This window comes from Charadrius vociferus, unplaced genomic scaffold (genome assembly GCF_000708025.1).
Source record: "Charadrius vociferus isolate BGI_N301 unplaced genomic scaffold, ASM70802v2 scaffold321, whole genome shotgun sequence".
Classification (NCBI taxonomy): Eukaryota; Metazoa; Chordata; class Aves; order Charadriiformes; family Charadriidae; genus Charadrius; species Charadrius vociferus.
Window position 1 is genome coordinate 1,712,071 of NW_009646934.1, and position 26,601 is coordinate 1,738,671.

General features: G+C 37.6%; 1 protein-coding gene across 1 annotated transcript in view; it reads right to left on the minus strand.

The window, feature by feature from the left end:
• CEP112 (centrosomal protein 112kDa) overlaps nucleotides 1–26,601 on the minus strand; it is a 176,094-nt gene that overhangs the window by 122,326 nt on the left and 27,167 nt on the right. Inside the window, exons 8-16 of the mRNA XM_009894772.1 lie at nucleotides 19,873–19,959; nucleotides 17,859–17,958; nucleotides 16,057–16,175; nucleotides 13,354–13,497; nucleotides 10,021–10,175; nucleotides 9,558–9,687; nucleotides 8,460–8,552; nucleotides 7,660–7,719; nucleotides 3,702–3,781 (exon numbers count right to left, since the gene is read on the minus strand). Of these exons, the coding sequence (XP_009893074.1) occupies nucleotides 3,702–3,781; nucleotides 7,660–7,719; nucleotides 8,460–8,552; nucleotides 9,558–9,687; nucleotides 10,021–10,175; nucleotides 13,354–13,497; nucleotides 16,057–16,175; nucleotides 17,859–17,958; nucleotides 19,873–19,959 (968 nt within the window). The remainder of the gene's footprint in view (nucleotides 1–3,701; nucleotides 3,782–7,659; nucleotides 7,720–8,459; nucleotides 8,553–9,557; nucleotides 9,688–10,020; nucleotides 10,176–13,353; nucleotides 13,498–16,056; nucleotides 16,176–17,858; nucleotides 17,959–19,872; nucleotides 19,960–26,601) is intronic.

The following is a 26,601-nucleotide window of genomic DNA, read 5'->3' on the forward strand; positions in this document are numbered from 1 at the left end:
ATTAGCAGAGGAAAAAATTTTAATAAATAATTGTCCAAATTTCACAGAGCAAGACACGACAGATCACACTGAGAGCTACTCTGAATAACAGTGTCATATAAAGCCAGTGAGACCTTTTCTTTCTCTTCCATCTAATTTCTTCAGCAACAAATGGATACAGACTTGTTTTAAATTTTTTTTCTGTTGTATTCAACTCAGTCTGTAGTGTGACAAATTGTAAGATAACTATACCTCTTTTATTTCCTATTCCTCTACTTAAAATGAAAGAGATAAGAACGGCAGAGATTTAGCCTATTTGTAACCCACTCTTATGACATATTTTATGCAAACAAACTAAAGGGATTAGAGAAACAACCTTTCCCCCCAAGTAATTACCCAGAAGCTTTTTAAGAATACTTTGTTATTATATAAATGCAGTTTAACTGACATTCTAGAAAAATCCCTGCAGCACATTCTATAGTCACTTTTGCGATTAGGCAATGCCGATGACATGCATTGCTGAACTAAATACAAAATTGACATCTACCAGTCACCACCAATAGTCATGACTATTAGAGCAATTGTTTTGCAATAGATTTGTTTTTGACAGATATTTCTACCATAAACTTCAGAAGAAAAAAAAAAAAACCTCTTTAAGAAACTATGTGTACCGCAACTCAGTATTAAAACTCTGGCAACACTATTCATTTGAAGTGAAAGATACTGTTACAAATGTGGATTTTACTATTCCACACAATGTCTCAAATCACTTTCATTATGCAACTACGAGGATATGTTTGAAACTGCAATAGCACTGCTTGCTGTCACATCACTGGAAAAATAATAATAATAAAAAAGCCCACTAAAATTCCTGCCACTTCCCCTTCTAGCTGTTTGCAGCTGACGAGCTACTCAAGATATAATCCTGTGGCCATTTCAGAATCAAAGTGCATTCAGATCAAAGTAGTTTATGAGAAATCACTGATGCACCGACTGGGTTCTGAGCTGCAATTCCACAAGGCATCGCTTCTATTGAAGACGGTGAACTATATTTTCACCCATCTCAAGGAAGATAAGGTTGTTTTCTAAAGGTTTACTGTGTCCGCCTTAGCTCGTCACTACTGAATTTGATTCCGCAAAGAGTCAAAGTAATACAGCAAAATAAAGCATTTTCACATAAGACATCTTGGAGATTCATATTAATAGCAAGAGATTGTTAAAAGGACTAATTTTTGCAGCAATGGAACAAAAAAAAAAAAGCCATAAGGAAGACACCCATTTCCGACACTAAAATATGACTCCTTGTTATGTATGACGGATGTACATATCATATATAAACACATACATGTAAAATCTTACTAGTGTCTAGAAACATTGGTACTAAATTAATGGCTTGGTTTCCAGAAAGTCAGCCTTGCGGGATCAGCAGTTCCTCCATACCGGGCATGTGAGTCTGTTCTCAGCAGCCACGTGCACCGACACACCCCCGATCAGAAAGGCAGAGATGCAAGATGCAGAGGTTTTGCACCAGAATTGAAATCTGGAAGAATCGGCCAGCAAAACATACACTGGGCTTAGCCTAGGGCACTATATTTCTGTAAATACAATGTTTTTAATCTTTAGGAGCACAAATCAACCCCGATGATTCTTCCAAATTCTGTCCCCACCCAGACAAAAACACAGATGAAAGCTAATTTTTGTTTCTATTCATTACAAAATAATTACTTATTAGTGTTACTAATTCCATTGCTAATGTTAAAATTAACCCCAAATCACTGGTAAAAAAAAACCCAAAAACCAACAAACAGTAGTATAGATTCGTTATTAAAGAGTAAGCTATCTCCAAAATTCAAACATTTTCCCTTAATTGGGGAACATTTTCCCTTAATTTAGAACTTAAATTAGGAGTGCGATATATCATTTAACATTAGATATTGCTACATTATTTTCAACAAAAAAATAAAATAAAAAAACCCCACATAACAAAACCAGAATGCCACAGGACGCAGAAGCGACCTGGGAAAAGTACTCCACACTATGAGTGGAAGTAGTTTACATCAGAAGACGCTTTGAGAACTGGGAACAGGTATTCATCACTCACTGTAGGGCTAACCTGTCACGCAGACCCCAGGGCTCCTGGAGCCCAGCGGTTGACCCATCCTCAGTCTTGGCCAAAGGACCCTCCCACAAAGGCTGGGACTGACCTCTGCCAACATCATCTCAATTTGTGGGCCCTGAAGTATCCACCAGTCAACTGGGCTCTCGAAACGTTACTCTTTCAAATCCTTCCTCTAACCCAAACATCAGACCTAAGTTTAATTACAGCTAGGAAATATCTGGAATAAATGAGGACCTCCTCAGCTGTCTCCAGAGCTGCTCAGCACAGTGCTCTTAACTAAAAAGCTCCAAACTAAAAAGCACACCGACCCACTTGGCGATCGCTGGCCCGAAGGGGAGCACTGCCGCGGTCACGCTGCACGGAGAGCACCCGCGCGGGGAACAAAGTCTGAGCAGCCGGAGGACTGTAGAGTCAGATTATTTTATTAGCGTAAGTAAGTGCAAACTGACATGTTATTTGAAAGACACGGAAGATAATTAATGCAACTACGCTATCAATGAATCAGATGTTAAAATACCAAAAAATGAAGTTTAGCTGATAAACATTCCAACTCCCTAAAATTATAAATAATAGTACAGTAAAGAATTTAAAGATTAAAAGCTAGAGTTTTTATGAATGTCTGCAGTGATTTAAGATATTCTCTATTGATGCCAAATAACTAAGAGATTATAGAAATAAAGGAATACAGACTTCAGCCCGAAGACTTTTATTGAATAAAAGCATGTACACAATGCCTCTATCAGCCCAGATAAGATACATTGTAACATTTAACTGAATAGTTTTAACAAATAACTTCTGGTTTGTTTCAGAATAATCTGTTTTCCCTAGAAATTATTTCCATAACTTTGAATTTAAACTGGATAACCATATGGAAATAATACTTTACATAATAAAAAATGGAAGCAGCATAACAAGACTCGATCTTGTCGTATGTGCATCTGCTGTATGTAAACCACTCCTCCGCTCCAAAACCATCAAACTTGTTGCATCCTGATTAGTTTTTTAATGTACAAGGTCAGCAAAAAAGCTGTTCCAAATTAGTTAACGAAAAGTGTCTTCTGTTTGCTGCAGATCATTTCTCTGAGCATTAGCTACATGTGAAAAATAAGTATTCACACAACAAAGTGAGGTATCAAAGAGGAAAAATCCACATTAAAGTTGTAATTCATGGATATTAAAAAAATATCATAAGCATCATTTACTAAATCAAGTTAAAATATAATTTGTATAAATACGTCTTTCAAATTTATCCCTTCCTCTAAAGTACTGCAGAGCAACTAGTATTTAATTTGGATTATTTGTCTGCTATGTACCTCTTCTAAACATAAGCCGGTTTCATTTATTTGACAGGGCAAGACCAGCTGCCAACTTCAATTCTGTTTTATTCCTACCACTTGAAAGTCAACAACTTTGGGTGGCTTGGCTCCTGCTTTATTTTTTTAATCTTTATGGCCGACTAGAACCCTGAAAATGCAGCTTTACAACAGGAAGATAACCCGGACAAATTATCGGCAGGCAGTTAGATGAGACAAAGCATAAGTTTATTCAACAAATTGGACTAAGAAATTGGGGATGATTCAACAATTATTTCATATTCACTTACTTCAGAATCTCTTCCAGTTTGTGAATTTTCTTTTGAGCATCCTCTCTTTCTTTATCAAGATCATTCCGGATGCCATGAATCTACCATTTGAAGGAAAAGAATACCATATTTTAGCTAAAACAAAGTCTGATTTTTTTAAAAAAAAAGTTACTTCAAATTATAAGAACTATTTATTTTGTATATTTCCTTTGCACTGACATAGACAACCACATATATATTTCTAAAATTAAATAAAATGCAAGAATAAGGATTAATGCAGAGAGGAAGTATCAGAATATAGCAAATAGAGCTATTTTTCTTCTCAAAGGGAATATTATTCTCTAGAATAAGGAAATATCAGTAATTACATAAAAAGGAGCTAGATTTTCTTTAGATAAATACAGGAAAGCATATAGAAATCTGCCTAAAATAATGACACGTATTCTCTATGGTGCAGAGTTCCTACTTACCAATTTGTGAACACCCAATCAAAGCAAACTACTTTTTATCAATTCTTGCAACAATAAGAATAGCAAACATACTGATAGTAAATAACCTTACTTTAGAATAATACGTACTGAAACATTAACTAGCTGGGGGTAGGCAATCCTAAGAAAAGTAAAACTTTGAGGAAAAGTGGTTTACTACTAATGCACAGCAGAGCATCGCTCCTGTCTAACACCACGGGGTGCCTCCCACACCTCTCTCTGCTCTCCTTCGCTCGGCCGTGCTGCTTCTCCTTCTCCCCTCCCATCTCCCCAGGCACACTCTGCATTTCCAAGTAATTCTCCTCCATGCAACTGCCATCACACCACGCACTACCTATCCACACATCGAAGATACGCTCGTATATAAAAGTCAGGAAAATAGACCTCTTATGTAAATATCCTAAAGATACTCAGAGTTACAGAAAACTTCAAGGCCCTTTAATTCTCCTCTAAATATTGGTATTTTTCCCAGTATATTTTAGTTACCATTTAAATTTGAAACACCATTTTAATTTCCATTAGTATTTAACCAAAGCAGAATGAAAATGGCAACTTTCAAGACCTCACAAGGAACACATCCTAGCAATCTGACAAATTCCATCTCTCCCTATAAAGCTTTATATTCGCAAAATAACCATTGAACAAAACCTGACTCCCCATGCTGGCAACTCGGACCCCGCAGCCCCTCGCTCACGCCTTCCCTGCCCCCCAGTAGGGTGGGGAGAAAAAGGAGGGGAAAGAAAAAGAAATTACTCGTGGGTTGAGACAAAGATAGTTTAATAGAACCGTAACGGATGAGGGAAAAAAAAAAAAAAGTAGTAAAAGAATACACAAAATAAAGTGATGCAACACCAATTGCTGTCGCCACCCGATGATCGGTTGCCCAGCCCGTCCCCAGCAGCGATGGCGCGTTCCCACCCCCAGCCAACCCCCACGCACGCACCGCGCATGGCGTCCACGGCCCGGAACGGGGCACGTTCCTTTGGCCGGCTCCTCCTGCCCACGCTCCCACCCCGCTTCCATGGGAAGCTGAAAAAGTTCTCGACTTACTATAAACATTACTTAGCAACAATCAAAACAGCGTGTGTTATCAACGCTGTTCTCACACTGAAGCCAAAACACAGCAGCTGCGAGGGGGAAAATCAACTCTGTCCCAGCTGAAACCAGGATACTCCCACTTCCTAAATTCACTAACCAGAAATAGACGTTATTATGAATAATTCTTTCTGGTAATTCGGAATCAAGAAAGGAAACCAGCTCCAGAATTTGGTGACCTCCCAGGCATGGTCCAAACCGTGGGTTTTCCTAATATTTTTTGCCAAAAGCAGATTAAGTACAAGAGTTTGCTTTTAGGATTGTTCAGGTAACAATATGGCGATGTGCCCTACTAACCATGCCTCACTGGAGCACAGGAAATCCTTTATTCACCTACAATCATTTGCAACGTTACATGCTATGACGTCACTACAGTAACGAAAAACATATTTTAATAAGCGTACAGTCAGAAGCACGAGTATCATCCAATGAAAAAACAAATTTAGAGATTCTCTGCTGTAAGCAGTTCCGTGTGGGTGTTTACTACATGGAAGTCCAAATACTTCGTTGGTTTCAAAGTATCTCCAAACTGATGGGCTATCTGTCAGAGAGTAAAGAAGGTATTGTGAAAATGAAATGAATGGCTCTCAGAAATAATCTGTCACTGTTCTTATGCTTTGCTGAATGTTTGGAAAACAAGCGGTAGATTATTTATAAAAAGCAGGTGTTTCCTTCGCTTGTAAAACCATTTAGCCTAACTGGTTCCTGATTCAGCAGATAAGCACATTTAATCAAACAGTGACATTCAGGGTTACTACCTTTTATTTGTTTGATGTTTAAATATCCTAGTGGGCAATAGCCACTGTAGGCTAATAAAGATTATTAGATAATGGGTAGGTTCTTAAGTGAACAGATTGCACCAGAGACTTTGTGATTCCTTTACCTGAAGGCAAGCTTGTTTTAGTGTTTTATGGGCCAATCTATACCATTTTATGGATTTATGTCCACAGATTGGTCACGTGTATTTTTCTCCTCCTTTCTCAACGATTTGATTTCAAAAAACACAGTTACATCAAAATTTACGAATAGGCAAACCACTGTAAAGTTATCTATTAAAAATAAAGGGTCTGCTTCCTTGTTTACTGAGTTACAACCTCAGTATCTGTGCTTACTGGTGTAGAGTGACCGCTGACATGCTCTTCGCCCATGCTAAGGAGCATTCTCCCAAATGATGCTCAAACCTCATTCCAGATTCACACAGGACAGACACCACTGTAGAAAGATTATACAGATGCATCCACCTTACTGCCCAGAACCATACAGTTTAACAGTGTGGATGTGAACCATTTGATGGCATTTGGAGTCAGCGCCTGGAAACATCACCAGCCACATTTAACCTGTACTTATCTGCTAAGAAATAGCAGAGGTGTATCGCAATACACCAACGTCCACTATACTTCAATAGCTAGAAGACACCCAAATTACGCCAATATATTTTTGTTTTGACCTGCAATATTATCCCAACCATAGGTTTTTTCTTGAGGCCAACATTCATAAAAGCCATGCCTTGCCTAAGAAGACAAATGTAAGCAAGGATTAGACCAAAACATATCTTGGAATGAAAAAGTACTTGACTTCAAGTCAGCAGAAGGCACTAACTCAAACCAAAAACTCACTACAATTCATGTTGCAAATGCTATTAGCGAGTGACAAGCAGCTATGATCACAATTCATTATTCTATGTTACAAATTTGCCACATTTGGAAATGACATGTTTGAATAACACATCCTTTCAATTAAATAGGCATCTAACGCACCCTCTTATTAAACACTGCATGAGTTGAACACATAACAACACTAAAATTGAAGTTTAATTTGAAACCTATTGATGCTTAAAGTCTAAAAGAGCAGAGAGTATTTGCAAAGTGCTTTAAGATGAAGTGTTTTTGATGAAAATTACACTTTTTATTTTAAGTTTCTGATGTAAAACCAATGTATGTTGACAATATATAGAGATTGTATTACAATAATGGAGAAGTATGGAATAAAGATATATTCAGGGAAAAAGAAGTATGGAAGAATATATGAGCACTGACAACGGGTCAGGTTAAGTTCAATTTAGCTCATTATCTTTTCTCTAACAGCAGTTAACATCAGACGCCAACAAAAGAAGCGTATACAAAGGGGACAGGCTTACAGTGGCACTTCTTTGGCAATGCTCTCCCAGCCGCCATCATTTGGCAAGCGGTACCTAGAATCAGAGGCGATACCTCTGTGCTTCAGGGAAGATTTCATTTAAAGCTATTTAAGTTGTCCAATTATTTTTCCAACCCATGTGAAATGCTTGGATTCCAAAATTTACTTATTTGGGGATTTCAGAATTTAAACCTTTAGCTTCTGTATACAACAAAATTGGAAGTGTGTGTAAGATGGTATATTTTTCCTGAAAACATTACCTGTTTATCGTATAGACGCTCCAAGTGAAGTTTGTCCTGCAGAAGCTTGTATTCTTGATCCTGCAAAGGAAGAGATGTGTATTCTAAATAAACAAATCCACTTTATATGATTGTTAAAAACATTCTTTGACGTACAAAAAAAAATTCAACCAAGAGCAAAAATATCCACACGTAATGAAACTCTCTCAAAAGTCATGATTCATGTTTTCTAAAGAGAAAGAGCAACTCGTTCTCCTGAACTATTACAATGCCATTCTGTACTACATCAACTGTGAAATGAGACATAGGAGGAAAAGTAGATGCCAAAACACAAACAGGATTGATACATGACACAGATGTGGAACTTACTATCCTGAGATAGAAGAATTAATTTAAGTATCTATGGGATGACAGAATATTGAACTGGACTGTGAAATAAGAACGAAAATAAAAACAATTTTGAAACTTATTTTAAAAATGTTTATGGTTTAGGGGAGGAAAAAAAAAAAGGTATTCCTAATTCTTTGACATATAATCCACTGATACATGATTATACTGGTTTAACATGTGAAATACAAAAAAGAGTCAAAAAGCTCCTGTGAACTCTGGTCTTGCCCATAAACTGATTTCTTTTAGTCATACTTTTTAAAAATCAACCTTTAAGTATAAGGTGACACTTTATATAGATATATCTATGAATAAAATACATACAAAGATGCATGTTATATATAAGTGCATTTTAGCATGGCTATCTAAACCTTCAAATCAGTGGAAAAAGTGAAAAGGGCTGCTCGTTCTTGAGTAAGAAATTCAGGGCTCACCCTCAGCTCCTGCTGTCTTTGACGTTCTAAATCTTGTAACTGTTGCTTTAATAGAGACACATTATGCTGCAATTCTTCAATCGCTTCAGATGCCTGTAGGGATTCAACAGAAAAAGGAATTTTAGTGTCTCATTCCTCATTAGGTCCACAGATACATCTTTCATGGTTTTAAATTTATTTCTCAAAGGTGCCTGGAATTCAGAAAAAATTACCAACCTGGGAAAAAAACCTGTATGAATTTACAACTCCAGATATGTCACTTCTGTCTGTCTGGTGAACTTAGAAATGTAAACAAAACCACAAAAAATAACTACTAATAAAAACCCCTTGGCACTAACAATCGAAAGAAAGAAAAATGCCTTGTAAATTGAGTAAAGCATCATCAAAGCTCCCAGAAATCCAGAAAATAAATGCAAAAGACCCTATTTGTCCTATGGCTCTAAGGATTAGCAGATGGTATTTATAATATGAGCCTTTTTTACAATTATTTAACATGAAAATTTTATTAAATATATACTATATGTCTACCTATTGTATAACATACGTATGCATAGATATCAATCTGATAGATGTTTTTACAGAAATAAACCAGAATTGTTACATTCTTGGGTGGAATGTACGCTTGAAGAATTTAAAAATTATTTCTTTAAACACATAAATATTTAACATAATGTTCCATTTTAAGAGGCCTGCAAGACAGTTTATTTCTGGAAAAAGTATTTTCCCTCATTGAAGGTCTTATGAAAACATTAAGTCTTTAACTGTGCTGAGGTCCTCTGGTATCTGGAATTTTTACAGAAGTACAATCAAAATCAGTGTATTAATTGTACCTTATCTGAATCAGCTATGGAAATACCAGCTGTAGGTATGCGTACACACACACACACACACAGAACTATCAGTCAACCTTAAATGACTTTTCAGTCGAATTTGGGAATGAAAAACTAAATTACAATTTATTTTTTTTAAACTTATGCACATGAACAACTTCGGGAACTGAACAGCTCCTTGGATTTATTCATAAGCATTACATTTATATTGAGAAGACCACTTGAAAAATAAACAACATTTTAATGCCTATTACACGTGGAAGCATACCTTCGCTGCAGAGAGAGCATGTTCCTGTTTTATAAAATTTACATCAACATCAAATTTACTTTGTAGTTGCTGAATGTTCTCCTCATATTCCTGTATAATACGGTCCTTGTCTTTCTGAAGTAAGCTGTGCCTACAAGTAGTAAGCAAACAGAATACGGAAATTGCTTTCATATTTTGGCATCTTACCTGCTCAGTATCAATTCTACAAAGTGTGCAAGTCTGCCTGTGGCACGTCCTCATTGTAACAGAACAAAATGCTTATAAATAATGGAAAGATAACGTATCCCTTACGACAGTCATTTAGGTCAATTCCACAATGAGTTTTACATCAATTAATACATTTTCATGACAATTTTCTAATGTCAATTACCATTCACTGAGTTCTTGAAATAAAATGAAAAATATTTCCTTTTGGAAATTCCATATTCTTCAATGTTAAAAACAGCAACCACACTTTCTTTACCTTGCTTTCACTTCCTGAAGTTCAGAGCATACCGCCTGGTAACGTTGTTCTGCATCAGTCTTCTCTTGAGATAATTTTTGACGCTGTAAATTACTATTTTCAGCTTCAACAGTCAACTGCTGGACACGGGCCTCCAGTTTTTTGACCGTCTGGTTCTAAAAGAATAGGTCATTGTGGAGAAAACACCAGAATAAATGAGGGTATCCCCCTGTTGTTACTGCGTAGCCTAGAGCAACAAGGTTCTTTGGTGGTCCAGAGGCACAAGAGTTACAGTAGCAAAGCTGTCATCAATCATGACAGTAAATTACATGTTGCATATAAAAAATAGATAAATCTTCAAAATATGGATGTCTATCCCCCCCCCCCCCAAAGTAACATGTATTCTCCCCTAAGCAAAACAATATGTGCAATTGATTTCTAAATTACAAATCTTTTGAAATGAGAGAGACGACAGATATTTCTATGGAAAACTATAATGGATGACAATACACGTAAAGCATTTTTAGACTTTCCGTTAACCAAAAAGTATGTTATCATTAACAATATGTACAACCTGCATGTGGGAAAGAGGATTTGAGGAAAAAAATGCATATATGAAAAGATTTTACTGATCATTACAGTGATGAGCAGCTATAAAAGTCAGCTAGGAAACATATTAAACTGTAGAGCATCCAGGGAAATCTGTAGCTCTTTCATGCTAAAAGATTCTTCTGAGTACTTTTAAGACCATCATATGTTTACAGACATAAAAATATGCGTATCAAGTTTCTAAATTAAGCCAAGGAGCAGTGCACTTAGGTTGCTAAAGAATTACAGATTTTAAACAAATGCCTTTTATGTGCACACTTTGGCAAAACCACATCCAAGGATGTAAACAATAAGATACAGTAATATCTGCTATAGATTTGGAGGCTATAAGAACAACGTTATAATGCAAATGCTACATTAACAGTGCAAATGTGTTTCAAATCAATTATCAAATATTAAGTAAATAATTCTCCAATCATCTTGTACAGTAAGTATACCATCTCCATTTTATTACTGGAAAATGGATGTACACAGAGAAGGAAAGTGTTGTGCGCAGGAACACAGCAAACCCATATCGGGACTGAGAGTGCATTCCTCAGGTCTCTGCTGGTGTACCGCTCCCTAATCCACTTCTCCGTATCATGACAGGGCCACAAAGATGATCAGAGGACAGGAGCCCCTCTGCTGGGAGGACAGGCTGGGAGAGGGGGGGGGGTTCAGCCTGGAGAAGAGAAGGCTCCGGGGAAACCTTATTGCGGCCTTCCAGTGCCTAAAGGGGCTCCAGGAGAGCTGGGGAGGGACTTTTTACAAGGGCATGGAGTGATAGGACGAGGGGGAATGGCTTCACACTGGAAGAGGGGAGAGTTAGATGAGATATGAGGAAGAAATGTTTCCCTGTGCGGGTGGTGATCCCCTGGGGCAGGTTGCCCCGAGAAGCTGTGGCTGCCCCATCCCTGGAGGTGTTCAAGGCCAGGTTGGACGGGGCTTGGAGCAACCTGGGCTGGGGGGAGGTGGCCCTGCCCATGGCAGGGGGGTGGAATGGGATGATCTTTAAGGTCCCTTCCAATCTAAACCATTCTACGATTCTACAATTTGTTTAACTACAGTGATTTCCTTTCAATAAATTACAAACACCTATGAAAAGTTGTATCTTCTTCCCAGAACTTCATCTCCTGATATAAACAATTTTAAAAATAAGCAGAATGAGAACAGGCAGGTAGCATGAGACTACTCTACTACTTCCCATTCTTCCCTATATTTATGTTAATATGCCTGGAAATGAGAGAAGAATTCTTCAGGAGGCCGGAGTTAAAAAGTAAGACACAGCTGTCCTTCCAGGATGTATGTATCAGAGTTATTTTTATATTAACAAAAGTCTGTAGATGAGGGAAGAGGAACAGTATTTTCACCCTCTGTTAAAATAAAATAAAAACCGAAAAGTTTGCCACCTCGCACCAGTGCCCCAACAATTGTTAAATGAGCCTGGAGCAAGAACCTCACACCCGAATGTTCACCCAAACTTTGTCAACTTTTGCTTTACTATGTTCATGAGATCTTTTCCATCAATGCAAAGCCAGCTGCCCAGCATGGGGGTTTTGGGGGGCAGATTGTTTGGGTTTGGTGTTTTGTTTTGTTGTTTTGTTTGTTGTTGGCGTTTTGGGGCGGGGTGTGTGGGGTTTTTTTAACAACAACTAACAACAACAAAAAGAGCTGTACCTGACATATCACCAATTATCACAATTCCTCTCTGGCCCCCCACCCCTCAAGGAAGCCAATACTTGTTCTATGGTATTAGTTAAATTGTTCAGCCAATTTCACTTGCTAACAGCAACGGCATTCTTGACAAAGTGAAAAGCTGAACAAGAAAACTCTGAAATACCAACAAAAAATAACAAAAATCAGGAGAGAGAAAGAAAGAGAGGGAGAAAAAAAAGAAAACTAATTTCCAGTGATAGTCTAGTCTTTCATCTTAAGCCCTGCCTTGAACTCTACCTTGTTTAATTATTAAATCAGAAGCTGCTCAGCAAGATCTGTCTAGTTTTGATGGTTCTTAAATTCAATCTTGCTGACAGACTGTGTCCGTTTTTCTCCGTATTTACTGTTACCTATGACATGATCTGAATACTAATTTTTAAATTCAACGTTCATTAATAAAGGAATATATTTTGTTTGACATTGTCTTTTCACTCATTCAATTTTCTTCATACCTCATCCTGATAAAAAGTACAGAATGCTTTCTTGAGGATACTTGTTAATTTTTTGCTTTTTGCATCATTTATATAGCAGGCTCAAAATCCAGATTACACACACTTACATGTTTCTAATTATTCTAGGGAAGAAATGCAATAAATTAGAATAATAGGATAAGTATTTTTAAAAATATTTTTATTTGATCTTTAATCTAACAGAAGCATTTGATCATTTGAAGAGGAGGCGGGTAAGAAGTCACATGTATCTGTGAAAATAGGTGTACTATATAAATCCTTTTTTGTAGTCTGCAAACCTACAGAGACAAAAGCTCTGCTAACTTGAATAAAAAACAGTGAGAAATCCTAGAAGCAGTCCTTCAACACAAATATATACCTGTGTAATATTCATTGAAGGGCTGTATTTGGATGAAAAAAAAATCTTTGGCTGGACTGGCTGGCAGGACACTGTTCTCTCCCAAGACAGAACAACTGCAGTGCACTGTCAGAAATACTTCTCAGTTCAACAGTATTTATGCATGCTTTTGCACAAATGCATGAAATCTGAATACTGCAAGAGACACTTGCTGTCATGACGTATTAAAAAACACCAACTTACAGTTGACTTGATCTGTTCCAAATAATCTTCCTCCATTTTGCCCAGACGAGCATTGGTGTCCTCAAGCAGTTCCTGCATATCTTCTGTGTGCTTCTTCCGAATATTAAACTTCTCCTTCTCCATCTCAGCCACAGCATTGTGAAGCTGCATCACAAAAATATTACCAAATAATAAATGGCACGTAAAGCTAGCATTTATAAGTATTGTATTATATAAATAGAACAACTAACAAGCAAAGGCCACATAAAGCAGTAATTTAGAAGTGTCACAGTTTCAGCTGGGATGGAGTTAACTGTCTCAGTAGCAGCTGGTGTGGGGCAATGTTTTGGATTTGGGATGATAACAGTATTGGTAGTGCACTGACGGGTTGCTACGTAGTCAGGGCCTCTTCTGCTCCTCCCCGTGCCCCGGCAGTGATGGGCTGGGGGCACAGAAAGCCGGGAGGGGACACAGCTGGGACAGCTGACCCCAACTGCCCAAAGGGGTATCCCATACCATGGGATGTCGCGCTCAATATACAAAGCTGGGAGAAGGAGGAGGAAGGGGGGGACCTTCAGAGTGATGGCCTTTGTCCTCCCAAGTCACCATTACGCGTGATGGAGCCCAGCTTTCCTGGAGATGGCTGGACAACTGCCGGCCGACGGGAATCGGGGAATGAATTTCTTGTTTTGCTTTGCTTTACCTATTAAACTGTCTTTATCTCAACCCAGAGGTTTTTTTCTCACTTTTACCCTTCTGATTCTCTCCCCCATCCCAACTGGGGGCGAGTGCTGCCTGGTCCTAGCTGCTGGCTGGGGTTAAACCACGACAAGAAGTCACTTAAAAATGTACAGAGGGCGTAACTTATCCATACAGAATACTAAAGCACATACATATTTTTGCCATTCTCCACTATTCTTCTTGTTTACATATTTAACTGAACACCAACAACTGTTGCACAAAACTAATGAATTTCTATTACAGAAACACTAACACTCTCTCCAGCTACTTACACTGGCAGTTTATCTGCCTCTCAACTCGTAAGAAGCTGGAGAGCCTTGACTATCTACTTGTCTAATAAAAGGATTATTTGTGTCATCGCTAACCCTTGATTTATATTCTAAAGACCAGTGGCCTCCCTTTCTAGCTACACAGCCTCAAAACTAAATTTCCTATCTATTCAATGGGAAAGAATAACACCGTGTCAAATTAGCATACAAAACTTGTATGGTGTATTGCTTGTATAACAGCTATTATGTATTTCTCAAGTTTCTAACAAATCCATTTCATGGCTGAGGGAGAAAGCTGCAATATACAAAATAAAAGCACCATTCTAAACACACTGCTAAAATCAAGTTGATCTGTGCAAGTAGAGATTTTTCTCCCCAACATACAGACGAACAAAATCATGGAGGTGTCTGTGAACCTGGACCATTATTTAACAGACTTTAACAGTATGCAGTAACTTAACAGAAAATTTTTCAACCAAAAGATAAGAATGCTAATAAATTATTATCAGAAGTATTGTGTATATACTGTGGTGTTCAGAACATTTGCTGAATTTGAGATCCTTTTAAAAATAATCTGGGAAAATAAATAAACATTTAATCTCCAGGTGCATAAGATATAAATAAAACCAAGAATTCTGGGAACATCTCTACCTCCTGTATAATACAGTACAGTAATATTTGCATTACTGTCAACAACATCTATTCAAATAACCTGCATCCATTCAAAGGAAAAAATACACAGAAGTAGTAGTATATAAAGTTATCAAAATATTGCACTATTAACTTTTGCTCTATTTCTGTCATATTTCTTACTATTCACGTTTTTCCATAAGATACATGCTCTGATTTCACTTCTATAATTTCATGAAGTTAATATTAATATTAGCATTTTAATTTGCCTTCTTGTGTGCACACGGGCATTGTTGACGACAATTACAGCTGTAGGAACAGCTCTTGCCAGGCAACCGCAAAAAGTGGAATGACCTTGGGCTGAAAATAATGCTTCTCTAAACCAAAACAAAAACCCCACCTAACACTGAAGCCTCAAGGTCTTAAGCACAAAGGACAAGATTTATGATTTATCTCTTACAAGACAAGAATTAAAACCAACATCACTTCCAGATGCAGGGCTGCAAAAAAATTAAACAGCATACTTCATCTACGAAGGGAGGTGGTTTTGCCCTTTTTGTGACCCTCCCTCTCCTGAGAGGGGTAAGCAAGATAAATACTGACAATAATCTGGGCAAAGGTGAAGCTGTCTTGCAACAAACATGCTTTTCTCTCCGCTTTGCTGTCTTGAGTCTCACAATAAATAAAAACACATTGAAGAATTCATGACCCGATGCAAAAATAATAGTTCAAAGGAATCACCGTGGCAGCAGGTAGCGGCAGGTTTACCGAGATTAAAATTCCACATCAGGTCAACCAGAAATAAACACTTCCCTAATACATCCAGAGACGTGCCAGGTGGGGCGGGTGAACCCCAGGGACGGAGCGACCAGCTGGGCAGGGGTGGGAGTACGGGTGGCTGTGGGTGTGAGAGCATCAGCAAAGCGAGTCTTGCAAGATTACTCCAGACAAAAATAAAATCAGCATAAGAAAATATCAACAAAAGTAGCATATTCCTTATATTTATTTTTTTTAAGTGACAAAACGTATCATCCCAGATACACACCGTAGGTGTCTGTCAAAGAAAGCAAGTGTTATTCATTACCCTTTTCTCCCACTCATTGTTCAAAGAATCATTGCTTTGCTCACACATCTTCTTTAACTCCACAATCTGCTTCTCTTTTGCTTCTCTGACGACTTGTGACTCACGAACAAGGGTCTGAACTGTCAAAAATGGGAAAATAAACAACCATTCAAGAGACACCTTTGGGATTTTTCAGTGCTGGCAACAGATGCAATCACATTACATCAGCGTTCCAATTGACCTGGCTTTCTGATGTTTTTTGGCTTAATGCATGGGCTTTAGAATTTAGTACTTCGATTCTGTGTCACTAAAATATCACAAGGTGTTCTCTCTTGTCTACTTTATTTACAAAATATTTCATAGTAAGTTTTCCTTACTCAAGCAGTAAATATACATCAACAGAATTCCGTACAACCTAAAGAAAACAGGCATTTTTAACCGGATTTTATGTGCATCCCTAGGATGAAAGGTTCTCATGAAGGCTGAACGCCTAAGATACAAAAGGCAATTAAGTTCCCCAACTTAAACTGCAAGTGATTGCACCAAGTGTACACAGTCTGACAAGTTTTGTGGCAAATAAAGCAGGTACAAATTCACTTTCCAGAAGCAACTGATGATTTTCACTGTCTGGCAAGTGTAGGTGACTCTTCCCCTCTACTGTACTCTGGTGAAACCCCCCCCGGAGTACTGCCTCCAGCTCTGGCGCCCCCAACATAGGAAAGACATGGACCTGTTGGAGCGGGGCCAGAGGAGGGACACAAAGATGATCAGAGGGCTGGAGCCCCTCTGCTGGGAGGACAGGCTGGGAGAGGTGGGGGGCTTCAGCCTGGAGAAGAGAAGGCTCCAGGGAAACCTTATTGCAGCCTTCCAGTGCCTAAGGGGCTCCAGGAGAGCTGGGGAGGGACTTTTTGCAAGGGCATTGAGTGACAGGACAAGGGGGGGTGGTGAGCCCCTGGGGCAGGTTGCCCCGAGAAGCTGTGGCTGCCCCATCCCTGGAGGTGTTCAAGGCCAGGTTGGACGGGGCTTGGAGCAACTTGGGCTGGGGGGAGGTGGCCCTGCCCAGGGCAGGGGGTGGCACTGGATGATCTTCGAGGTCCCTTCCAACCCAAACCATTCTATGATTCTTTGACTCAAACATGACCTGTTACAGCTGAGTGCAACCACCAACAGAAGCGCCAGGTCCCTTGCTGGCATTTACTTTGCCAAGGAACAGGAAACAATATACACGGAACTCTCTCCTTTTTTGTATGTAGATTACCCAACTTGTGTATTATTTTACATTGTGGTCTAGTCCATAGTGTAAATGGACTCCAAGGAATTCTAAAAGAAACTAACATTCAAAAACTGCTGACAAGCCACACTCAGGCCAAGTTTTGTACTTAAGACATATTCAAGACTACTATTTGTGTTTGAAGTCTCTTGCCACAATAGTCCTAAATAATACATTGTGGTTTGACTAAAATGTACTGAATGTATAAATAAATTAACCTTGAGCCAGAGATTCCAAAAAGATTGAAATAAGCAGTCAAAATACTTCGGTATCATCAAAGAAACTTTTTTTTTTTTGGTGACGCTCATAAAACCTGTAAGTATTAAATATAACAAGATCCCTTTGCCTCTTGGAAAATTTGGTTTGGAAACTGTACAGCAAAGACTACTGGACAAGCCTCTAAGAATCTAAAGGCAAAACTCAGGTCAAGACCTGCAAATGAAGAGGAAAGGAACATCTGCACCTAGATGGAACACATAAGCCCACAGCCACAAGAAGGATGCAGTACAATACCACCAAGCAGAAAAAAAATAACCGTGAATATAAAAATCACCTTTTTTCTCCAGTTTTCTAATTGTCTCCTCAGCTTCATTTTGTTTGCTTTTGTAGAGAGACTTCAATGCTTCTATTTCATCATTCTTTCTATCCAAAATCTGTAGGGAAAATTCACAATATTTTAACAAAAGTCCAAACAAACAAAACGACAATGGGTGCACAAAATAATACACGCTGATCTCCATCAAAAGAGCTGCCTTCGAGAAGTGCTTAGGTCGTGCAGGACTAAGTGACTAAATCTAAGTAATTTTCACAGCTAAGACCACCAAGTCATAAACAAAGGATTGATTTAGATAAATGCAGACAGTAAAGTAGATTAAAAAGGAGTTTCATGTTTTAGGAGGGTCTTTTTGTTTTCTTTTAAATGGGCAAATCCAACGGTTTTGTTGAGTTTGGAAGTTTCATGGTGCTACTACTGCAAATAGAAAGCGTTTGTTTCCCTTCTCATATTTATGTTGCCTAATTCTATTTAAAAGCATCTAAAATTCTCAGCAGGTTTAAGAAATACTTAAATAATTGGTAAACTTCATTACACTCTTTTCTACTTCACCAATTGCAATTCTTTGCATGTATTCCAAGAAACAATGGGTTGGAATAGAGCAAGCACGAGGTGTAACTACATTCACATTTCTGTACACGCTGATTTTGGAAAAAAAATGCTTAAATATTTGCACACTTTGAGATAGTATTTTAATTTAAATTTTGTGTTTAAGATAAACATTAAAGTTACATAAATTTTATAACAGTGCCCCAAATCTCTCATCAAGCGGAAGCTTTCATCTTAAAACAATACTACTCCATCTGCATTAAACAGTTTGTGTCTTTAAAGATTAATATGACACTATTTAACCTTTTCTAAAATATCCAACGTTATTAAACAACTTCAAAAGACAGAATTCTAACATCAGTTAGAAAAGGATGACAACTCAAGGGATGAGAAAGCATTTAAACTATTTCTTATTCTCACAAAGCAGTTTCCTTTCGACTCTCAGCTTTGCTAACTAGTTACGCTTGCAGACTTTGAGAACAGATGAGCCAAATATGCACCTGACCAAATATTAACATCCTTTCAGGAGGCTTTGATGTGCCACAGTGTTGTGTCAACCAACTTCCTCCAAGTCTGTGACTCAGTCTTAAGAAACAAAACAGAGGTACTCGGTAAGGCAAAGCTTCCAGTAGGGTAAGTCATCGCGATCCCGACGCGGAGCGTTTAACTCCCATTACACTCCCGGGATCAGAGAGCTCCGGGAGGCACTTAGGACCCGGCAGAATTTGCCCCCACATGTTTAAAACGTGGTATTAAAAGCAACAGTATGGTCTTTTGACAGCCTTTTTGTAATCTTCCCAAAAGTGGTGGTATGCAACACAATAAAGACAAATCCAACTTAGCCCAAAGGAAGTATGTCTGGTGTCATTTTACTGCTGTGAAGAATTAAAAGCCACATATAGCTTTAACAGTGCAATAACATAAATAACGAAGTGTTTATTGACCAGTCGATGCTTTAAGATACAGTGTCAAAATAGAGACATGAGAACAAGCACTGCTGCTGCATTAGTAGGAACACGTATGATATACTTGCAGATTTTCCTACTGTTATTTTTTGCGTTTTGTCCATGAAAATTTAATTGATTTAAGTATATTTGTTCACATTTTTCTATAATACGAGTGCTTTCTCTCTACAAGAAAAGTCACGAGTTTATGATTTCATCAGCATATGAATCCATAGAAGCTGTTAGGCTGGTAAAACACATTGTCTTGTTCAAACAAACAAATCATCTTGTATTTTCATCTGCTTTCTGCAAGCCTTTTTCCCTTCCTAAGTTTATGTTATCATAGAATATTCTGCATTCCTATCAGCTTATACAAACTGTTACCTACAATCTTACTTTAAAGGAACATTAACTGCAATTGTGAAGAAGTTAAAGCAAAATTGCAAATGATTTCTTGTAATCAGACTCTATTATTTTGTTTTATATACTGTCTTTGGAAAAAAAACACGAACACTTCTTACCTTTTGAACATCAGTATCATGCTTCTGCTGTAATTTAAGTTTTTCTTCATGAAATTTACCTTCTGCTATTTTCATTTTCACGTCCAGCTTTAAAAGCAAAACAGAACAGATACATAAAGTCATTAAAATAAAGAATACATTACACTAATTATCTTTGCATAACTTTTAAATTATTCATTTTTGTCTTTGAGAAGGCAATGGGAACTCGCTGACAAGTAATTGCTATGAAAAACTCGATATTCAGTTTGTCAGTATTTTCATATTTATTTGATAAATCTGTTACAAAAGATCTCAACCTAAAATATTTATTTAGAAAATGAATTTGTGAGATGTTTTAGTTGGCAATAAAAACAACTGCTACTGCCCAGAAAAAGCTATCATCCTTTATTTAAATAAACACTTAAGAATGAAACTTTTAATATTTCTGTTAATATACCAAGTATGGTAAACTTGCTTTTATTCTTTAGGCAGGTGTTACATTTACACAAAGAATGTCCTTTAGCCCAGATGCATGTTTATTTTTGTTTGTTTTCTATTATTCAGAGATTTCACATTATAAAAACATTTCCTTTTAAAGGTTACTTATAATGGGATTAAGGATATTGCTGCTGAATTTGATTGCTAAAATACATTTCCTGCTTCTGCTTGTGTTTGTTCAAAGTAGTGTACACGAACCCCTCCGACACAATAACACATTGCCACCTCTTACTTATAGTCTAAGTTTTCATCTTTAAAGTATTTTTACATCTCTTGCATAGTTTCATGACGCCATTAAAGACTGACTTCAGGACTCTGCAAATACAATAGGTATTTTGTTTTTCTTGGCGTTTTCTAAAAAACATAAGTGACTCCTCGAGTTCAGATTCGGGCTATTCCACTTCTACATTTCATCATTCCCACTGTTCAGACAGCTAAGTGGACAGAAAGGCTTCCCCAGAGCAACATCTCACCACAAGACGTCTCTGAAGTGTTCTGTTGCCAACCGAAAAATTTGTATTTGCCTTTTGGATGTTCTAAGAGCCCATGGTGCTGAGGTCCGCCTGCTTTGGAGCTGGACACTGGACTCCCATCACCATCGAGCTATTTTCAGTTCTCAAATTTTTGTTTAGCTCAACTATGAACATGACTTTTAACCCTCTCAACTGAGAAACTCTAAAGGAACCAACACGCATTATTCACTCTGCCTTTATTTTTATTCCTTTGACTTATCAAAAGTAGTCATTCTGGCATGAATCTTTGTCCAACATATACAAACAAAAACCACACTGCAAATTATTGATTTCTTTTATATGATTACTTTGTGTTATATATTTCTGTTTATTGTAACTTGAAAATGTCACTACATTACTGTGACTTGAAAATGTGAGCTACAGAAATCTAAGTCAACTCAAAAGGCAATATTAGGAAGAAATTCTTTCTTGTGCGGGTGGTGAGCCCCTGGGGCAGGTTGCCCCGAGAAGCTGTGGCTGCCCCATCCCTGGAGGTGTTCAAGGCCAGGTTGGACGGGGCTTGGAGCAACCTGGGTTTGCCCTGCCCAGGGCAGGGGGGGTGGAACGAGATCATCTTTAAGGTCCCTTCCAACCCAAACCATTCTATGATAAGACTCCTCAAGAACTGAAAACAGAAGAAGCAAGAGCAACAAATCCTTTTGATTTCCAAATTCCACATCCACTGATACCCAAAGTATATGGCTGCTTATTACACTGCATATAAAGAAGCTACCTATCTCCCAAGATGAAATAAGAACATAGTCTTATGCAAATTACCGGGGGGAAAAGTTAGATTGACAATTAATCCAAAGAAAATAGATAGTATTCTCAGCTGTCAGTCATCTCTTTTTATCATCCAAAAAATAAGCATCACGATAAAAATGCATGTTCTATTCATAAAATATACACACACGTACATATGAAAAGAAATATATGCATATAACCCTCCAACAAAGTGACATTATAGAAGAAAATCTTAGTACTAGGTGATAAATAAGTGTTGATTTAAAAAAAAGAGCACAGTAATCCACTTCCAGATAGACAGTTTGTGAATATTTCATAAATAAATATGAAGGTCTTGTAAAAACACAAATACTAGAAACTAAACATGAAAGAGACTCCAATCTACTTGAATTACATTAAAAGCTTATGAATTACTGATGTATAGCTATTGCACTTGCATAGCTATTAAATCCGCACAAACACATTACATTTAAAAATCGTTAATAAAGTGAGAATGTTGTGGCTGATGTAAATTAATCGTTGGCGGTTTGCATCAGCTGAGATCTGGTCTACTTTTTATTAATCTGTAGGTTGAAAGAACATAAAAATAAATCAAACTCTAAAATTTGTCTTGTATTAAATACGGACATATATTTCCAAGTGATGGTGATTGTTCTCAGCACACGGCTGCTTTCCCACAGGTTGACAGCCAAAATCCCTGTACTTGAAGTTGGCTGCTCCTCCTTGCCATTAATCTTCCACTTAACACCGATCTTGTGCTTGCACGAGTTCTCATCAATTTTAGTGCATTAATACATTGCCCTTCTTTCACCAGAACAGGCCTCCCTTAAAATTTCACAGATTTTGGGATTACTTTCCAAAAAGGATTGACAGTTTCACCTTAGGAGAGCTACTTGCAACCAAACAACAAATTTGAAAAACATGTCCAAGATACAAAAGTCAGTTCTTACTGAAGGCAAGCACTGTAATAACAAAACATTACTTTTTCGCTGAATACTAAAAATGAAATAAATAAAAAAAATCTCTTCCTTGAAAAATCCCAAAGACCAACTCCTCATCAGTTGAGGGCTGAAAAGGTGATACCTTCACCTCAAGGTCTCTGACTTGCATACACTAACGATGAAATTCAGAAGTTTCAGCATCTCAGACATTTTCCTGCCCTATCTGCTTTGTCCACAGGTTAGACAATTTTGTCCCTTCAGGTCCTATTATATAAATAAATGTGAAGAGCCCTCTATTGAAGTGCTTGAAATTCCATGGTTGATGAGCACGTGGAGTTTTCAGCTAGGTTTAAGAGGAAAGCTGAATTTGTAATGAGTAACCGGTAAAAAACAAAATAAAAAATTTCCAACAATATTTAAATTTTATAATGGTCTAAGTTCCAAGACACACGTGTATCTTCATCACAACTTCTGGAAGTGTTAATTTGAGCATTTGCTGTAAAAATAAATATATATTGTTTTAAAAATCCTACGCTCCTTCCATGGAAAACTGCCGGAACAGCCAGTAAGCATAATGACAACAAAACAGTGTCCTATAGCAAAGCTTGGAGTACTGGTTTCATTTATAAATCTGCTTTTTGACCCACCCTTGTGTAAGGCAGACTTCCAATCTCACCGCACATGTAGATAAAAAAATTGAGTCGCGTAAACACGTTTTAAAAAGTGATCTCATTAAGGCTGGGGTTGAAACAAAGGGGCTCAGCACTGCGCAACTGGGAGTGAATCTTCTCCCCTTCCATTTCAAAGTTTAAACACGTTATTAAATACTAATCTCGATAAAGGAGTATCCTTCAAATTAAAACCATACCAAACTGAGTCAACCACGTATCTGTAGTTACCAAACGTCAAAGCTCATTTGCTAAGCGAGTCTCAGTTTCCTGTGGAATAGCGCTTTGTAACTTTATGTGCTACTCCTCTTTAAAGCGCCCTTTGCACTTCAGCTTTATTTTATTTATTAAACACATATCGAGAATCAAAATAACCTACAACAGTATCAAAGACCTTCATAAGTTTCAGAGAAAACAGATAAAAACAACTTAGGCAAGTCGTTCACCTTTTTAGAAGCAATTCACTCTGCTCACGCTTATCAGGTTTAATACATTTTATTATCAGTTAATCGGCAGCAGAGAATGTGAAATTTATGGCATGATACTATTCAGACAACAAAAAAAAGCGTCGATATTTAGCTATAGCTGAGAAGTTTGCAACTATGTATGAAATGCAGCCATTGCTGTTGCCTGAACATCATTCCTTTGGATTTCTGTCATTGTTTATCCTCCTTACAAAGAGTATGAGGCAATTAAACCCTAAGGCCATGTAAACATTACTGATGTCAAACATCTGTGCTGTCCCTGTTATTTAAAGCCATGGAGGGTGGTATCAACAGAACTGCTTTTATGTGCCTAGTCACACTTTCTTCCTAATTTAAAAAAACAAAACACCCCCAAAACCAGCAGTTACCTGAAAATGAGGTTTCATCATATCACTGTCCGGTATTTCATAGCACAGGTTGGGTGCTATAAAAACTTAAATAATAACTGTCAAACTGAAACCCATTGAGTCTCATCTGCAACTGTCATAAATCTTTAGCAAAAAAAGGTGCTATCTCAGTTTTCATGACAGAAGAGAAACATCCATCTTGTCACCATTTACAAAAGTTTGTAGAAATATTTAAATACCTGATTGAAAAGTAAACGCGTGAGCAGACTAACACCACGAATCCGAGGCTGTAGTTCAGAGATGGCTTTGAACTACTGATGACTGCTCACTTGGCTTTATTACTGGGATCACCCTTAGGCCAGAGGTGGCACCTTGAAGGTTTAACATCCACCAGAGATTTTTTTTGGATATTTGACAAAACAGTACTTGTTTGCGTGCCAGATTTTTTTCCAAGTCTATGAATATATGGGGGAGGGAGGGAGGAAGCGAGGAAGGGGGAGAAGGATGTAAACAATAAATGAGAACTTCAAAGTAAGAACTAACAATGTAGAACAATGACTTGTATATCTTACAATATATGACAAAACTTATTTGTCTCGGTGTTATGCAGCTGCTAAAAGAAATCAGTGCACAACACAAAGCTTTGATATTTTCATAGAAGAAAAAGGTTTCTTAAAAAAAACCAAAAAAACAAAAAACAAAACCACAAAACCAACAAACAACTAGAACTTTCTATCCAATCGTGTTTACTGAATTTTCACATCCAGGGTTAAAAAAATAAATATCAATAATTTATACAGTGTTTTAAACTATATAGGCAGGCCAAGGCAGGAGATACTGTGCTTGCAAAACATTTGAGATTTATTACACGTAAAGACATGCTGTCTTCAGACAAAAGTAATTTGGAGCAGTGCATCTCACATCATAATTAACAAGCTATCTTATTTCATTGCGTTATTTCCTTATCTTACACTGTACCCTCAAAAATTGTTAAGATTAGCTTTGAGGTATATTAATACTTACAACATTTAGAGCAATTTAAGAGGCAGAACAAGCAGCTAAATATCTAAAAGAAAATTTCTTTGTACAGAAATTTCTGCAGTAAATATAAAATAGAATCGTATTGGTACTAATCTTCCATTTTCAAAACTGAACTGCTGAAAAACTTGCAGTAAGTTTACAGTATGTGGAAAAAACACTGTTCATTTCCAACTTCATTGCATTCAGATGTCTGAAACCAGCACACTTGTCACACAATATATAACTTAATATCATATTTTATATTTAATAAGCTGCTTCAAGAGTATCTACTCTCAATGTGTTTTTAACTGAAGAGAGTGGCACTATAGTAAGAAAAGAAAGCGGGGAGGGTAAATAGGTGTAAGATGAATACAGGAATACTCCTCATCTTTCACATATTGATGAATGTGGTGACCACATTCCTTTCTCATGACAGACAAGAGTTGGAAAATCTTCATAATTAGAACTGGCAAAGTACATCAGGAGAGAAGACTCACTGATGTTCTGGGTCTATACCAAAGCGACACGTGCACATCACGACCAAAGTATCAAATATGACCAACAGGTTTTAAAAGCTCAAACAGATTTGACTTCCTTGCAGGCACAGATGGTGCAGAAGGAGCACTTTGTACAGGAGAGTTTAGTGATCTTTACTCAAAGTCTAAAAGATGGGCAAGAGGAGAAGCTATTTTTTGGAAGAGTTAAGTAAGACCCCCAAGCCTGTCTTGTTCGCTTAAACTACTTAGAATAAACTTTTCTGAGGAAAACCAGGTGAAACAGTCACAAGACTTGAAAAAACACAAGACAGACCTGATGGGGATGACCTTGTGTGCAACAGTTCACCATAAAATTCCAGGAAGGCTAAAACCAGGAGAACGTTGAAGCTGTGCCAATGTAAAGCAATGTAAGTCTACAGACAAGCTTGCAGCCCTACCCAAACTCCTTACAAACAAACAAGCAAGATATAACAACACACGTTTTATTGAGGGGGAAAAAAAAAGAAAAAAAGAGAAAAAAAAAAGCATTGTTGAGAAGTTTGCTTTTCTTCACAGGTTAAGATTTTAAGAGGAGTTCCAGAGACAGAAGCAGTACCTGCTGCATCTCCCCGAGGTCCAGCCTGGTGCCCTTGATAAATGGAGTTCCATACAATAAAGGAAGACTATTTTAAGTCTTTGACACAAGGAATTTTTATGATATGCAAAGCAAATTCTTTTAAGTATCCAGGGTCGTTGTTTCTCGCTGTTTCTGATGCAGACATTTCCCAAAAATGCTTTGGGAGGGGCAGGGAGTGGGGATGGTGGTGTGTACTTTTGCCACCTGGCTGTTTTCACTTGATTGAAATTTCCAAGGCTCTATCAGACTTTAAGAACAAATCCTATAAATTAAAGGAAGTCATAAATAATATTTTTCCTAGTGGAACATTACACGCAATAAAAGCAGGTTTTCCATCTGGGTTTCACATTAACCTTGGGCTTTTTTCCTGATGTTTGTGCTCATCCTCCGAGTGCAACACAGAAATTTTTCCAAAAAGAAAA